At 45.3% G+C, this 15,988-nt stretch overlaps 1 protein-coding gene across 2 annotated transcripts in view; it reads left to right on the top strand.

The window, feature by feature from the left end:
* ptprt (protein tyrosine phosphatase receptor type T) overlaps positions 1 to 15,988 on the top strand; it is a 1,581,811-nt gene that overhangs the window by 1,024,073 nt on the left and 541,750 nt on the right. For both annotated transcript variants that reach the window (XM_038803435.1, XM_038803434.1), the window contains one exon: positions 6,448 to 6,550. In XM_038803435.1, coding sequence (XP_038659363.1) covers positions 6,448 to 6,550 — 103 coding nt within the window. The remainder of the gene's footprint in view (positions 1 to 6,447; positions 6,551 to 15,988) is intronic.

The raw sequence follows: 15,988 nt of genomic DNA, 5'->3' as shown, positions 1-15,988 counted from the left end.
ATGACAGTGCAATGGAGATGCTAATAATGCTCCAACTATTTGTGCATAAATGCCAAAACTAGCTTCAGACGAGGGCCAATTCGTGACTAAACACAGAAATCTAAACTTTTCTGTCAGTCACATGCCACTCCAATATTCAGTTTGCTGCCCAGGTTTCCATTCAGATATACTGGGCAGCGTGTGCTTCCTATATTTGAACTCTTTGCTCCCAAGGCAGGTGGCACAAGTCAGGAGATTTCCCAGCTCACTGCATCCGGCTAGGGAGAAACCCCCCCCCCCCCCCCCTCCCCTCCCCCCCGCCTGAATAGTGGGATCTTCATGGGGGAGAAATGGGGGATGGAATTAGGCTCACTTCCCCAGGATGCAGATCAGAGATGGCCACAGGACCCTCTGAATAACGAGGCAAGCTGTTTAAAAGATAACCTTGCTTCTTTGGAACTTTATCCCTCATTGTTTGCTTAGATTTTAGACTCTCCATCCCTCCTCCCCCCAACTCATTTAATTTGCCCCATCCACGGTAATTCATGCGAACCCATTAACAACCCTCAGCCCTTACTCCCTCCAAACCAACTAACCCAGTATCTATCACAGACAGATCTCAGGAACCATTTTGTGATGAAAGAAAATAAAGGTCTAAGTCTTACAGCCTTCACTAAAATATAAAGACACTCTCATTCAAGAAAGCCCATTCAGAATGTTTAAACCTCATCAAGCACTTTATCCCTTACAAAAAAAACCAGATGTTTATTCATAACCCCTCAACAAAGACAGCTAATCCTTTAATAGCCTCTTTCAGTTGCCAATAAAAATGTGAATTAAGAGGCCTCGGCTGAGGTAATTATAGGTTATGGAAAACAGCAAATCATTTATGAAGAACTCAGGGTAATGTGAAAAACATCTATTGTAGCTGTTAGAACAGTGAGTTTTCTTAACCTCTCATGGACATTTTTATTATTTTTTTGAGGCTGGGATCTAAATAACTTCACATCATCACATTTCTATGGATCGTATCTGCTCTTCAAGAGTATTTTACATACTCTGAAATTTTCTGACTCCCACATCCTTGCTACTGTGAAAATGGGGTCTGTTTGAGCTCAGCTGTGAGTTCAAATGGCCCAGCTGAGTTTGGGTTTTCCTTGTATGTTTGGGTTTGCCCTCCCGGTGAAAATGGGATCTGTTAGAAATGTGTGACAGAATTTCTGAGTCCGGGTCTCACCATTTGCCAAAACTCTGCAAAAATCGGGACCAATTAAACATGCCAATAGCCATTTAATGACATGTTAATTGCTGCAATTACCAGTACCTCTCTGCTACTCAAAACTAACCTTTACTGGTATGGAGTCTCAATCTTTCAGATCTTATTTGAGATTTTTAACAAACTGCTTTTTAAACTTTCTCTTTGTGTCATTTTTCATCTCAATACAATCATTTTTTCCCTTCACTTTATATTATTTTCTCTCTGTATCTATTTGACATTCCATCTTGCCTTCTTGTTGACTGCAAAAATGGACAGTGGCACTCAGATAACTCCAGGAGGGACAGAAGGAGGAGGCGTACTTTTAAAAATGTGTTCTTGGGATGCAAGTGTCATCGCTTAAGACAGCATTTATTTCCCATGCTTTTTAATTCTATATTAATTGGGCTAATTGTGTGCAAGTGGTTGGAATAACTGAGGTTTCACTTGAACACGTATATAAAACATGCACTGAAATTGCAGTGGTATTGAATTCAGGGTGGTATGCTTGTAATATTTAATTCCACTAGTAAATGTCAGATTGAGTAAAGATTGTCTCCAATACTATCCATCACCAACAGGCTTTCTGCATTATAATATCGCATATTGCTCTTGGGAAAGTGGTGATGAGTAAGCTTCTTGAACCACTGCAATCCCTCTGGTGTAGATGGTACTGTTAGAGGAGAAGTGACTGGATTTTAATGCAACAACGCTGAAGGAGATATAGGGTGAATTTTAACAGAAATATTTCTAAGTTCATTTGTGACGGGGTTTGCAGGGAGTTTCCCGCCGGCTATCAAATGACACTTACGGCATGATCCAATGGCCATGCTGCGCCCAAAAGGCAACTCGTCTGGTGCAGCGTGGCCGATAAAAGCCGGAAGACCCTGCTCCTGGGATATAGCCAGCTCGCCATGTCTAGCGAGATGTTGCGATATAAATCCTGCCCATTGTGAGGGGGATCACTTTTTTGCAAATCTGCATAGTAATGCGCAGATTCCCAAAGTACCTGAGGCTTTGGCATTCATCCCTTTGCCTCGGAGACCTTGGGCGAGCGTGGTTCAGTACTGGTCCACAAATGTGTACTAGAAGGAACGGCACACATGGGAGTCTCCCTGGAGATCAGAGATCCCAAGCTGCATTCTCTTTGGGCAGGATGGTACCCTGCACTGCTGGTGCCACCTGGGCATCCTGGCAGTGCCAGACTGCTGTCCATTCAGTGCCACCTGGGTGTCAGCCTGGCACTGCCAAGGTGCCCAGGTGGAACTAGCATCGGCACTGCCAATATGCCAATCCGGCATTTTGTGTGCGCATTTTTTGGCCAGGGGTGCCCTTCATGGGTGTTGCTGCGGGGTGAGAGACACTCCAATACTGAGTTTGGGCTGGGGGAGGTTGGGGGTGGCTTCAGGAGCCTCGGAGATTGGGACGCCATTTTTAAATGGCGTGCCAATCTCTTGTTACACTGGGGAGCTCTGGCGAGCGGAGCTTCCCAGTGTACAAAAGCTGGGTTATGTGCCACCTCGGCTGCATGTTCCCCACTGAGCCCTCTTATGCAACGCGAGTTGCGTTGTATAGCTATGTGTTTCTCGGCACTGCGAGGGTCGAGCAACACGTGGCTAAACGCACTCACTGTGGGACTTTGTTCCAAATTAGTTGAATCGCGCCCTTACTCACATTTCTGGGCCTTGGAGAGTTTCTCACTGGTTTAGTTCACACTTTTTTCCAGCACTGGGGAGTTGAACTCCGAGATCGGACCGCCATTTTGAAAGGGTGCCCCGATCTCTAAGTAAGCTTGTGGGTCCCCATACTCCCCACCCATGGGCAATATCACCCTCCGCACATATGAACCCCCACCCCCAAGTGAGGAAACCCCACTATGAGGCCTCTGGGGCCCCACTCTTCAGGCCCCCCAAAATGCCATTACAGGCCCCCCCTCCAGACCCCCACCCATCACCCTCCAACCTCCCAGTGACCCCTGTGCACCCTGCATCTTGTCACCCTTCATATCCTCTTCCACCTCACCTTTAATTGGCATGGCCCCCCCCTTGGCAGTGCCATCATGGCACCTGGGCACCCTTACACTGCCACCCTGGTAGTGCTCCTTCCAGCTTGGCAGTGCCACCAGGGCACCTTGGTAGTGCCAGGGTGGCAGTGCCAAGGTGATAGATGGACAGTGTCAACATTCCTGCGTTCCAAGGTGAGGGCCAGAGGGTCAGTCTGCACTATCCCTGGCCACCCAAGGACCTCTGATGGACCGAGAGAACCCCCCCCCCAGGTGCCATTCCGCCTGGACCAGTACTGGACAGCGTCCAGCTGAGGCCTCCCTGGATACGTCGGTAGATCCCGGCTGAACTCGTCTAAGTAGGTTTAAAACTTATGCCCCATTGGATGGTATTCTTATACTGATGCCTCGCAGTACTTGGGTACATCCCGGGAGGCACAAAGACTGTCAGGAAGCCCATAGGAGGCCTCTCCTGGGACCTACCGGCCGCACCGCGCTCTCGATCCAGCGCAGTATATCGTGCCCATATTCTCGTTGTGTGACCTGGAGGGGAACTTGCAGGGAGTCGTGTTCTCATGTGGCAGCTGCTCTTGTTCTTTTAAGTGGCAGTGAGTTTGGTACTGATGTCGAGCGACCCTTATCAAGTTGCAGCAGGACATCCTTTATAAGGCACTGTACGCTGTGATGCGACCATCAATTCACTCAGAGACACGAGTTGAAGTAAATTGTGGCTTTAATCGACTTACAACTGAGCCTGCCTGCAACTAGCTGAACTGAAGGCAGGCTCGCAAGACCACAGCACTTTATACTTCCGGTTGTGGGCGGGGCCAAGGGCAGAGCCCTGTACATGCTCCTCATCTCCCCCTGTGGGCAGAGCCGCGCAACAGCTCACAGATGGAGCCCACAGGGACACAGTGATATACAGTGTGGATTTAAATGTTATACATTCACCACACGCTGGTGGTGGAGGGAGTGACTGTTTAAGATAAATAATAGGGTGCCAATCGAAGGGGCTGCTTTGTCCTGGATGGTGTCAAATTTCTTAAGTGTTGTTGGAGCAGCACTCATTCAGCCAAGTTGAGAGTATTCCACCATACTCCTGACTTGTGGTACAATATCCGACTTACCTTCTGATTGGGCAGAGGTCGGAACCTATTTGTCCCAATAGATCGCGGAGATTTTTGTGTATGTGTGGATTGGAAGCGGACAGCACATAATCTGTCACTTTGTAATTCTTTGGGACAAACACAAAACCAGAGAACCTGCGTAAAAAAGTAAAATGAACAAGAATGGAGAGCCATATCCCAGAAGAGTCGCAGGTAAAGGACAATGACATGTTCCAAAAAAAAGAGTCCCGCGTAGGTGACAGGGAAAGAGACCAGAAGCGATTCCAGTTAAGAATAACGAGAGATGGACAGCACAGTGGTTTGCACTGCTGCATCACGGCGCCAAGGTCCCAGGCTCGATCCCGGCTCTGGGTCACTGTCCATGTGGAGTTTGCACATTCTCCCTGTGTTTGCGTGGGGTTCGCCTCCACAATCCAAAGGTGTGTAGGCTAGGTGGACTGGCCATGCTAAATTGCCCCTTAATTGGAAAAAATGAATTGGGTACTCTAAATTTAAAAAAAAAGAGAGTGGAGCAGAGAAAGAGGCTTCAAGCAGATAGAGAGCTGCAGTCAACAAGCTTTAAGTAATGAGGGCTCAGGTAAAGCCCTGAAGATCTAAGATGGCAGTAGAAGGTTGATTACTCCATCCAGAGGGTCGTTTGGGAACAGGCAGCCCGTTGGAGTGGGTACCCCTTTGCAGCTGCAAAATGGGCACAACAAATCCAATGTTTAACCCGAAATGTCAATGCAATTTGAAATGATTTACATGAGCTTGTCCCACATCTCTCAAATATTTAATATTCACAACATAGGTGAATAGTTGCCATATTTAATCAGACTATAAATAGCAATACCACAAAGATGATTTGTCCTTGCCAGGACAGAAATTATCAGCTATCAAATAAGGTCTGAGGTATTTTTTTATTTCATTGACAGAAAGACTTCAGATTTTATATCAGTGAGATATGCTTGATTATGTATGTTGATCTCTGGGACTTACATTTCATAGAACAGGCAGTAAATTCAGCCAACACACAGGCAAGCAGCAGAAAACCTCCACTTGTAAAATCTCAATCTATTAAAACTCCCTTGTGAGCAGTAATTAGAGATGTTTAAATTGAATAAATGTTGAGTGGCCCTGTAATAGCCGGTAAGTGATTCGGCTCAAGGTTGAATTTGAAACTTCCGACCTAATTTCAGTTACAGTTGTGAAATTTAGGGTGGGGGAGAGGCCATGGTCAATGATAAAATGATGATTTCCTAATAGAGTAGGAGGGATTACAAGAATGCATAATGTGTGCCCGCTGTAACACTGGACTGTCTTAGTCCTCAGATGTCTTCTATGACCATTGGACATTCAATCAAACGTTCTGTGTCTGCGTTCTAGAACTATACCTGGTTTCCTATCAAGAACCTGCTGAAAACCATCATTATCGGTAGCACAGTTGCTTCACAGCTCCAGGGTCCCAGGTTTGATTCCCGGCTTGGGACTGTCTGTGCGGAGTCTGCACGCTCTCCCCATGTCTGCGTGGATTTCCTCCGGGTGCTCCGGTTTCCTCCCACAGTCCAAAGATGTGCAGATAAGGTGGACTGGCCATGCTAAATTGCCCTTAGTGTCCAAAAAAGTTGGGTGGGGTTGCTGGGTTATGAGGATAGAGTGGAGGCGTGGGCTTAAATAGGGTACTCTTTCCAAGGGCCAGTGCAGACTCGATGGGCCGAATGGCCTCCTTCTGCACTGTAAATTCTATGATTCCTCTGTCCTAAACTCCCTTTGCTCAATATTCACCATAACCCTTTCCATCTTATTTGTCGAGCATTTGAAACATATCCTTCGCCTACAAGGAACACAAAATAAACACATGTAGTTTGCCAACATCAACAATAGCATTTCCTACTGACCAGTATGGAGTTGCTGTGCTGAGACCTGGGAACAGGCCATTGACCGCAGTCTTGGAAGTGATGGATGCATGTCACAGTGGAACATAGATAAGGGTTCTGAAGTGGAAGATAAGAGTTAAAAAATGAAATTATTGACTGTTTTAAGGATTGTACTAATCTGTTGATATCTGCCTCCTGTTTATGATGAATTTTGATTTCCATTGATAGCCCCCTCAATGCCATTGTATGACACAGATGCACCTCTGAATGAGTCAGACACCACCATCACCGTCCTGTTGAAGCCAGCTCAATCAAGAGGAGCTCCGATCAGGTAAAATAATATAAAAACACAATCATAGTTCTGAGAAGCAAATTCTGACAACAGAGATGTATATTATTCTGAAACTTATGAGAACACAGCAACATAAGAAACAAGAGGAGTAGGATATTTGGCTCACAGAGCCTGTCATTCAGTAAGATTATGCTCTGATTGTGGCTTTAACTCTATTTTGAGCTGCATATACTTTGAATTTAATGTTATCTCTCTTTGATTATTTGATGGAAGTAAAATTTAAAATGGGAAATTCCTAGAAAGTGGTTGTTCTCAACCCCAACGAGACCAACAGGGGACAACGCGATCTATCTCCTCGTGGGGCTGGTGGAATACGATCTCCCCCGTTGAGGGGTGGAGGCCCAACAGCTGGGGCTCGTTGAATCCCCGAGATAAAAGTTGGCCTAGAAAGGAGCCAGCATCTGAGGATGGTCCCGGCTGGGACTCGGGTGATTCTTGCTGCTGTAATTCTTTCCTGGGAGTAGAAAATAAATCTGCTTTAACTTACCTTTTGAGACTCCTCATTGATTACAATAATGATACATTTTGTCAAGCCAATTTAGTCTCCATTTGTGTATGACAATGTAACTTTGATTCAATGTTATAAATGTATTTAAAAAGGTGTTGCTGATAGACTAAACACCCAAATTTATTTCTCTAGGTGGCACTGTAGCACAGTGGTTAGCATTGTTGCTTCTCAGCCCCAGGGACCCAGGGTCGATCCCCGGCCTGTCACTGTCTGTGCGGAGTCTGCACGTTCTCCCCGTTTCTGTGTGAGTTCCCTCCAGGCACTTCAGTTTCCTCCCACAAGTTCCGGAAAACGTGCTTGATAGGTGAATTGGACATCCTGAATTCTCCCTCTGTGTACCCGAGCAGGTGCCGGAGTGTGGTGACAAGGGGATTTTCACAGTAACTTCACTGCAGTGTTAATTTAAGCCTAATTGTGACACTAATAAAGATGATTATTATCAACACTCTGTGTTGGGGGTACAAATATACTGGCATCATGCTGGGGCAAAAACTGTTGATGGTGAAATGGTGTAAGATAACACAATTTTTGGATTCAATCAATACATCCTCTTTAATTATATCTCAAAATGTAATAGTATTAAATTAAGTTGTTTTGCAAATTGCATTATAATATAATGATGGTTTATTTATTGAATTAGAATGCATTCAAAGCAGCAGTAGAACTGTATATCGAAAAAAGAATTAATGAGCTATAATTTTCCTTCACAAAATCTGAATTCCAAAATCTCTTGATGAAAACATAAATGGAAAGTGCTGTTAATAAAACATACTTTAATTTCCGGAAATGATTTCAGCAAGAAACAGAGAGCACGATTCTCCTAAAAGGGAACAAAGTTCCATAATGAGCACGTTTAGCCATGTGTTTCCCGCCATTCGCAGTGCTGACAAACACACAGCTATTCAACAAGACTTGTATAGTTTTGCACAGTGGAGAGCTCCGCTCACCGGCACTCTCCATTGTAGCGAGAGATCAGGATGCCATTTTTAAATGGCATTCCGATCTCCGAGACCCTCAAAATAATTCCCGAACCCCCGCCCCCAGCCCAAACGCAATATGGGAGGCGTCCTGTCCCATCCAACATTCATGCTGGGCAACCAGGGCCCGATAGCCTGCGTGCAGAAGATGTCAGTTTGCCACCCACCTTGGCAGTGCCAACCTGGCAGTGCCACTTGAGCACCTTGGCAGTACCAGGCTGGAATTCAGGTGGCACTGCCAGGGTATCCAGGTGGCACCAGCAGTGCCACGGCACCACCCTGCCCAAAGGACATGTAGCCGATCCCCTTGGAGACCCCTATTAGTGCCGCTTCATCTGGTCCCTGCTTGCAGTGCTGAACAGCGCTCGCCCGAGGTCTCTGAAGTGAAGGGGTTGAATCCCAAAGACTCAGGTACATCGGGATTTTGGGCATTAGAGTGAGGCTTACTGTTCCGCTTTAAATGCAGATTTGCTAAAAAAAAAGGTGCCCAGCCCATTGTGGGCAGGATTCACATCACAACGTCTCACGAGAGTGAGTCACGCGAAGCATTGCGAGCCGGGTAGATCCCAGGGGCAGGGCCTCCCGCCTTTCAACGGCCACTGTTCGAAGGCGAGCTGCTTTTCCTGCACAGCATAGCCATTGGATCATGCCCAGCATGTCTGGTTACTGTAGAAATTACAATCTTTCTCAGTGGAGTATTTCACCTAATCTTTTGGCCAACCATCACATAAACCTAGCACAAGGAAATGTAGTTTTATCTGTGGTATCAAATTTCATTTTATAGTCAGATATGTGCATCATTTGCTGTTGTGGGCTACATTTACACTGTAGCTGTCGTGCCTGAGTAGCTGCCATACCAGAGTGAGGCAGTTCAATGGCGTCCTGGGGTCCGAAAGAAAATTCTTCTGTATGCTATTTTCATTGAGGAGGACCAGTGTAGTGCAGAGGAAAAGAGTAGTATTATAAAGAAAAATCCTGCCACCTCCCCGCCTCACAAGGTATATTTACAGACTACTTCGATCAGTTGAAGAACTTTGTGCTCTCTGTGACTAAAGTGTGCATCAGCCAGGAGGCAATTAGAGAGCTGTGCCAGCTTCTACACAGAGGTCTATCGTCAAGATGATCTGACTGGGAGAATGGAAATGGTGACTGCATTCAACGCTTATGTCACTGGCTTATTTCAAGTAGCCATTTGCGATTCATGAAATACCGTTCGAGGATGAGTGTTTGTTAAGTCACTGAAATGTGCATTAGAAGATTAAGTATGGTAGCAGGGTGCCTGTTTAATAAGCCATCCAACTTCATTGCATAAATGTGTTTCCCACAATAAAATGCAATATACTGATATTTTTGTGAGCTATCAACATCCAGGGGTCTCCATTGAGCAGAAAGTGAACTGGACCAGCCATATAAATATCGTGGCTACAAAAGTTAGTTCTGTGGTGAGTAACTCACCTCATGCTCCCAGAGCATATCCCATCTACAAGGTAAAAGTCAGGAGTATGCTGGAATAATCTCCACTTGCCTGGATAAGTGCAGATGAAGTAACACTTGGGAAGCTCGACACCATCAAGGATAAAGCATTTGCTTGATTGGCACATCTACAAATGTAAACATCTACCACCGATGCATTATGACAGCAGTGTGTACCATCTGGAAAATGCACTTTAGCAACTCACCAAGGCTCAACAGCACCTTCCAAAGCGTTGACCTCTACCACCTGGAAGGACAAGAGTAGCAGGTGCATGAAAACACCATCACCTGCAAATTCCCCTGCAAGCCACACACCATCCTGGCCAACACCAGGAGGCTCAAGAAGACGGATCATCACCACCTTCTCAAAGGTGAAAATAAATGCTGACTTAGCCAGCGATACCCACATCCTGTCAATGAAGAAAGAAATATTTTAAAGCTCCGAGTTTTAACCCCCTCCACTTCCTTGACAAAAAGGAGTCCCACTGAATTTTCAGCTGCTGTGTGACTAGATAGAAAGATGCCTCTGTTTTCTGCAAGTTGCAGTCGCCTTCAGGAATTTTGTTATCGAGAATAGTCAAACGAGTGGATTCTTGTGGGTGACAAAGCTTGACACTTGTATCCAAGTTCAAAGACTTGCAAGAGCAACAGCTGAGGAGTATACAATGAAGTATGTGCCCCCCACTAGAGTGATCATTGAGAGAAAGTATTGGTGTTTTAAAGGGTATGACACTGCCTTGATAGATCAGACAAGACTTTGCAACCTGCCCCAAATCATGTAACCTGTTTAACTTTAACATTCAAAATGCCCTGCTCAGGAAGAGTACTGGGGAGATGCTGGGCCTGTGTTGGAGACAAAATAGCCAAGAGTGAAGCATCAGGACGACAGTTGCAAGAGAGAACTCCTCAGTGATAGTTGCAAATAGCATCAAAAATAAACTTATCGTTGAAGTTTTTTCATTTGTTTAACACAGTCTTTCTTTCCATTGCCTTAACATCACATTTAAATTAATGACATTCTTATTCATTCCAGTATCCATTCTACAACACAGGGTCAAAACAAATTTATTTTGACCCTACATGACCATGTAATCAGGTTGCATTATTAAGTAATTGCACAAGTACACCCTTTCCTATATGGACATTATGAACAATAAAGCATTTCACAAGTACACTTCCTTCTTTAATCACCTGATGTACCATAATTGAGATTTTTGGAGTTTGATAGTGTGATAACATGACCACAAAAGAATCATCTCTAATGTATAAAAATAATAAAGTTTAAAATACAGTATGCTTTCAGAGCATGAGCAGCAAGTTAAACATTGAAATAATAGCAACAGAATCTAATAACAGTTAAAAATAAATATACACAGAGGACAACAAATCATATCACAGCACTTACTGAAGACACCAGAAAGGGTTTTAAATAAGAAGATGCGTAATAATAATACTCCATAACAGATAGCTATTGACTTAGTGAGGGGTTTTGCATTCTTACCAAGACATGTATTATATCTAACCAAAGTGCTTTCAGTTCCAGAGCTCTGAAAAGTTTGGGAGCCCTCTCTCGTTACATGTAGGTATCAAGTAGTTAGATTTGCCTTCTCTGCATATCTCTATTCTGCATAATAATGGTGGACGAAACGTAAGAAAGTCTGAGAATGAGGCATTGCAATTGAAGGCACCATCTATTCCTCTTACTGGTGGCACTGCCCTTGCACTTATTTGATACCAGTTTTATATCCCTGTGCAGGTAAATGAGATCTGCAGGTAATTCTGGTATAAGTTCTTGCAGCAAGACTGGCATATAACTGGCATAATTTCTGACTAATTAAGATCCAGGAAATTGAGATTAAAAACACGACAACAATGTTAAATATTTGCGAAACAAGTCCATGCACTAAATTTCCTCCCGATTCCAACACATGTATCCTGACAGTCAGTTATCATTTCAGATTGTACAACCTTTGTGAAAATGAATTTGTGACATGCATCCCTTAATCATTTCAAAGATGCACCATACTTCCCATCTGAGATGCATTTTCAATCCCAGCAATGTATGATTGATTTTATGATACGTGTAATGAAACTCTGTTCAGCAGTATTTTTCCAAACTAATTATGCTGTTTCAGTGCATGCCAAGTGCATCTGTGGTGACATCTTTGCATCAAATTTCCTGTAAACGGCAGAGATTGGGCAAAATGAGTTGCAAAAGTTTTTGATTTCCTAAAGCTGTCAAAATATGAAGTGCATAGATTCACAGATTTGTTTTAATATTCTTAGCTTGAAATGACTTTCCTGTAGTGGAAATTACCATGTGATGTAATTGTAACATAATCTAAACTTCATCATTGATATAAGGCAGCACCAAGTTTGATAGTATAGTTATAGGTTTTGTTTTACAAATGATATTGCGGCAATCTGATTTTGTTTGTATTTTGATGATCCTGGACCAGACACCCAAGGCTTTGGTTAGATTCTATTAAGGATGTATGTGCCCATTGGGAAGGGGAGGTGGAGGCTTCCAGGGACTGTACTCAGGTGGTGGGTTTAATAGCAGATGGGGGGGGCAATATGGCATGAGCTGAAAAATTGTTTTTTCACCACTAATAAAATGATGGTGGGAACTTGCATTCCCACCTGTCATGGTGGGTCACCATTCCCGCCAGAGCATGAAACCACCTTGGTCCCATTAAAAGGATGCAGATGAAGGCCCAACCAACCCGTCCAATTTTCCGTGCCACCAGTAGGGTATCACACTAGTCCAGAACATGTCCAGATCGGCATGGCAGGCAAATGTCAGACTGACCTGCAAGAAGTCCTGAGGTTGCCTGCAGGGATGGGAAGGGGACTTAGAGCCCTCCAAGCGATCATACCCATGAACACTAAATGCAGCAGTGGGTGGGTGGAGCATCAACAATGTGAATTGAGTAGCTTCAGGATCTTCCAGGAAGTGGACCTTCTCCTTAAATGGTGGGTAAGTTGATGTCCGGGCACGTTTTAAATATGGTGTCCAGATCGGATGATGGGGTGCGCGCCCGCTCTGCCACAAAATGTTGGGAAACCCCCAACTGCTAAAGTATTAGGGCATGTCGAGCAAATACCCACCGGCCTCCACAGCAAGATACTTTCATGTATCTGCACCCGCCAGGGCTCTTCAACCAAAATGGAACATTCCACCCAAAGTTTGAGATTCTGATAGAATAAAGTGACAAAATTCCACAGTAATAAATAATCAAAAATAAACTTTATGAGGCAGGATCAGAAAGATAAAACAATTTGTAATATCTCTCTTACAATTTAACACTCAGGGTAGGTAGTCAAGTATCAATGTGAAGTATCAAACAAAATGTGGTTGAACATATCACAATAAATGACAGATGCAACCAAGACAGTGTGCATGGATATCTCAACAACACACCCAGATGTCAGTAACTATGAGCCAACCAATCTCACTGGCACTCTGTTTCTCTCATGAGGGATTCCAGTCTTCAACTTCGAAGATTTTGCTTTATAATTCTCTCCAAAAGCTGCTCCAATTCCGATTATATCAACAGTGGCCCACTTCACAGCATTTCAGTCTCATATTCCAAGTTTCAGTTCCCTTGGCTTTTCAAGTTGTCACTCGGGCACCAACTCACACGCACAACTTCAGGTCTTTGGCTGCACCGATCAGAAAACTACTGCTCCAAAGGTGTACCTTTGCCCTAGTGGCACAACATGGAGTCACCAACTAATGCCCTCTTCAGGGGTCCTCCTGAACCCACTTTGATTACCAGGGCTTCCCTTGAGCCATTTCCAATGACCAGGGCTTCCCCAGGCCTTGTTCCCACAAGCTGAATGAGACCTCTTCCTGCCCCTGTTCCCTGTCCGATAATCTTCTTTTGGGACTTCTCCCTTTCACCTCCCCCTTTGAAACTTCCCCTTTCCACTATCCCGGCCCCTGCCTGGGACACTTAGCGTCTGATTAATACTGAGCGATTCACGAAATGGACTGCCTCAGAACTGCTGCTCACAAACCCTGAAACTGATCTGGTGGCCTCTCATTACATCCCAAGAGGGTACCGTCCTCATTACTGGACAAGGACAAATGTAACAAAATTTGGAAATCCTATACTTAAAGTGTGACAATCTCCACAAACTGCTAACTTACAAAGCACACGGAGAAAGAGAAAAATGTATTTCACCACAGTATAAATTGCGATTGTGCGGAAAATGTATTTATTTTGTGATTTCAAGAAAGCAATGGTATATGACTTACATGAATCATTTAATCACGTGATTATTAAATAATATTTTCAGTCAAGTATTTTGTCTCGCGTATCTGTTATTACCTCACCGGTAATAAATTTGGTTTGGCTTCTTGATACGTAAATACTAGTAAATACTTGGGGCGCGATTCCCCGCTCCCTACGTCGCGTGGGAGAATCGGGTGAGGCCCCCCCGACTAATTTCATGACCCCCTTGCGCCCCCCGCGATTCTCCCACCCCCACTCGGAAGAATCGCCGCTCGCCGTTTTTCACGGCGACTGCCGATTCTCCGACTCGGATGGGCCGAGCGGCCTGCCGTTCACGACCGTTTCACGACGGCGACAACCACACCTGGTCGCTGCCATTGTGAAATCGCCGCGAGATGCCCGTTTTGAAGCTTGTAGGGGGCCTGGTGGGGAATGAGCACCACGACTGTACTCGGGAGGGGACAGGCCCGCGATCGGTGCCCACCGATCGTCGGGCCGGCATCTCAATCAGACGCACTATTTCCCCTCCGCCGCCCCGCAAGATCAAGCCGCCACGTCGTGACGTCAGCCGCTCATGCGCGGGTTTGAGCCGGCCAACCTGCGCATGCGCGGCTGACGTCGCATAGGCGCTGCAGTCGCGTCGCTCTCGGTGCGCCGCCCGGCGGCCGAGAGTTACGGAGTGCCGCTCCTAGCCCCGCCAGGAGGGGAGAATAGGGGGCGAGGAGCGGCCTCCAAGGCCGTCATGAAACTCGGCTGAATTCACGACGGCCCTCCCGATTTTTCCCGGGAGCAGAGAATCGCGCCCTTGGCCTTTTAAAGTAAGATTTCTCTCTCCTCAGACATAGGGAAGCATGGTAGCATGGTGGTTAGCGTAAATGCTTCACAGCTCCAGGGTCCCAGGTTCGGTTCCCGGCTGGGTCACTGTCTGTGCGGAGTCTGCACGTCCTCCCCGTGTGTGCGTGGGTTTCCTCCGGATGCTCCGGTTTCCTCCCACAGTCCAAAGATGTGCGGGTTAGGTGGATTGGCCATGCTAAATTGCCCGTAGTGTCCTAAAAAAAGTAAGGTTAAGGGGGGGTTGTTTGGGTTACGGGTATAGGGTGGATACGTGGGTTTGAGTAGGGTGATCATTGCTCGGCACAACATCGAGGGCCGAAGGGCCTGTTCTGTGCTGTACTGTTCTATGTTCTATATTGGTTATATTTGCTTGGAGATCTGCATTTTGTGGTCAGTAATGAAGGAAGGATATTGTAATTGACCTGGAGGAATAGTGTCAAAAGATTGAACAACCCCTGTGATGTAGTGTTCCCCTTTCCAAATGGTAGTTTAAATCTGGCACCAAGTCAAGGGAATGTCCTTGTGTGCAACAGCGATAACATGAGCTAGCATAGGCAACTAATCAAATTGATGTATTCACACACACGGCACACCAGAAGTTGCAAACACTTGGAATCATTGACCTTTAATTTAATTTCAGATAGAAAAGTAAACGTAAGATGAAAGCTAAAGTAAAGATAAACAGATTAAAAAACAAGTAAATGTATGGCCCTACCTTCATGGCCCCACAGTGTTGAATTTGGGGGGTACGCCAAAGATGCACTGTGGAATCCATCGCGGAGGTTCCAGGTCAGGGTTCACATAGCAATTGTGCAGAAGCGCTACCTTCCCCTGGACTATTGCGCTGCGAACCACCGGACAAAGTGATTTAAATCACTAACTTTGGATGTTTCTGCCAGTTTTATACTCATAGTTACTCTGAAAGATTTAGGGGGAAAAAAGCTCTTCAAACTTCAGAGCCCTCTTGCCGACAAGGTCTTCTGCCAAAAAACATCACAGGCCACAGGTGAGTACGTTACGAACAACTAGAACAGGGAAGTTTCACCTTCCATGTTTTGGGTGGCACTAAAGGTAATGATTAGAGGGAGAGATTATCGCCTACAAGACAGGGAAGAGAAGGCGGCTAGGCAGCAACTGATCGACTCCATCTGGCAGCCGGTGACTAGTGGTGTGCCTCAGGGGTATGTACTGGGATCACAACGTTTCACAATATACATTAATGATCTGGAAGAAGGTACTGAAGGCACTGTTGCTAAGTTTGCAGATGATACAAAGATCTGTAGAGGGACAGGTAGTATTGAGGAAGCAAGGGGGCTGCAGAAGGATTTGAATAAGCTAGGAGAGTGGGCAATGAAATGGCAAATGAAATACAATGTGGAAAAGT

Source organism: Scyliorhinus canicula, chromosome 7, assembly GCF_902713615.1.
Source record: "Scyliorhinus canicula chromosome 7, sScyCan1.1, whole genome shotgun sequence".
NCBI lineage: Eukaryota > Metazoa > Chordata > Chondrichthyes > Carcharhiniformes > Scyliorhinidae > Scyliorhinus > Scyliorhinus canicula.
The sequence above is the reverse complement of the archived record's forward strand: the minus strand, read 5'-3'. Positions and strand labels throughout refer to the sequence as shown.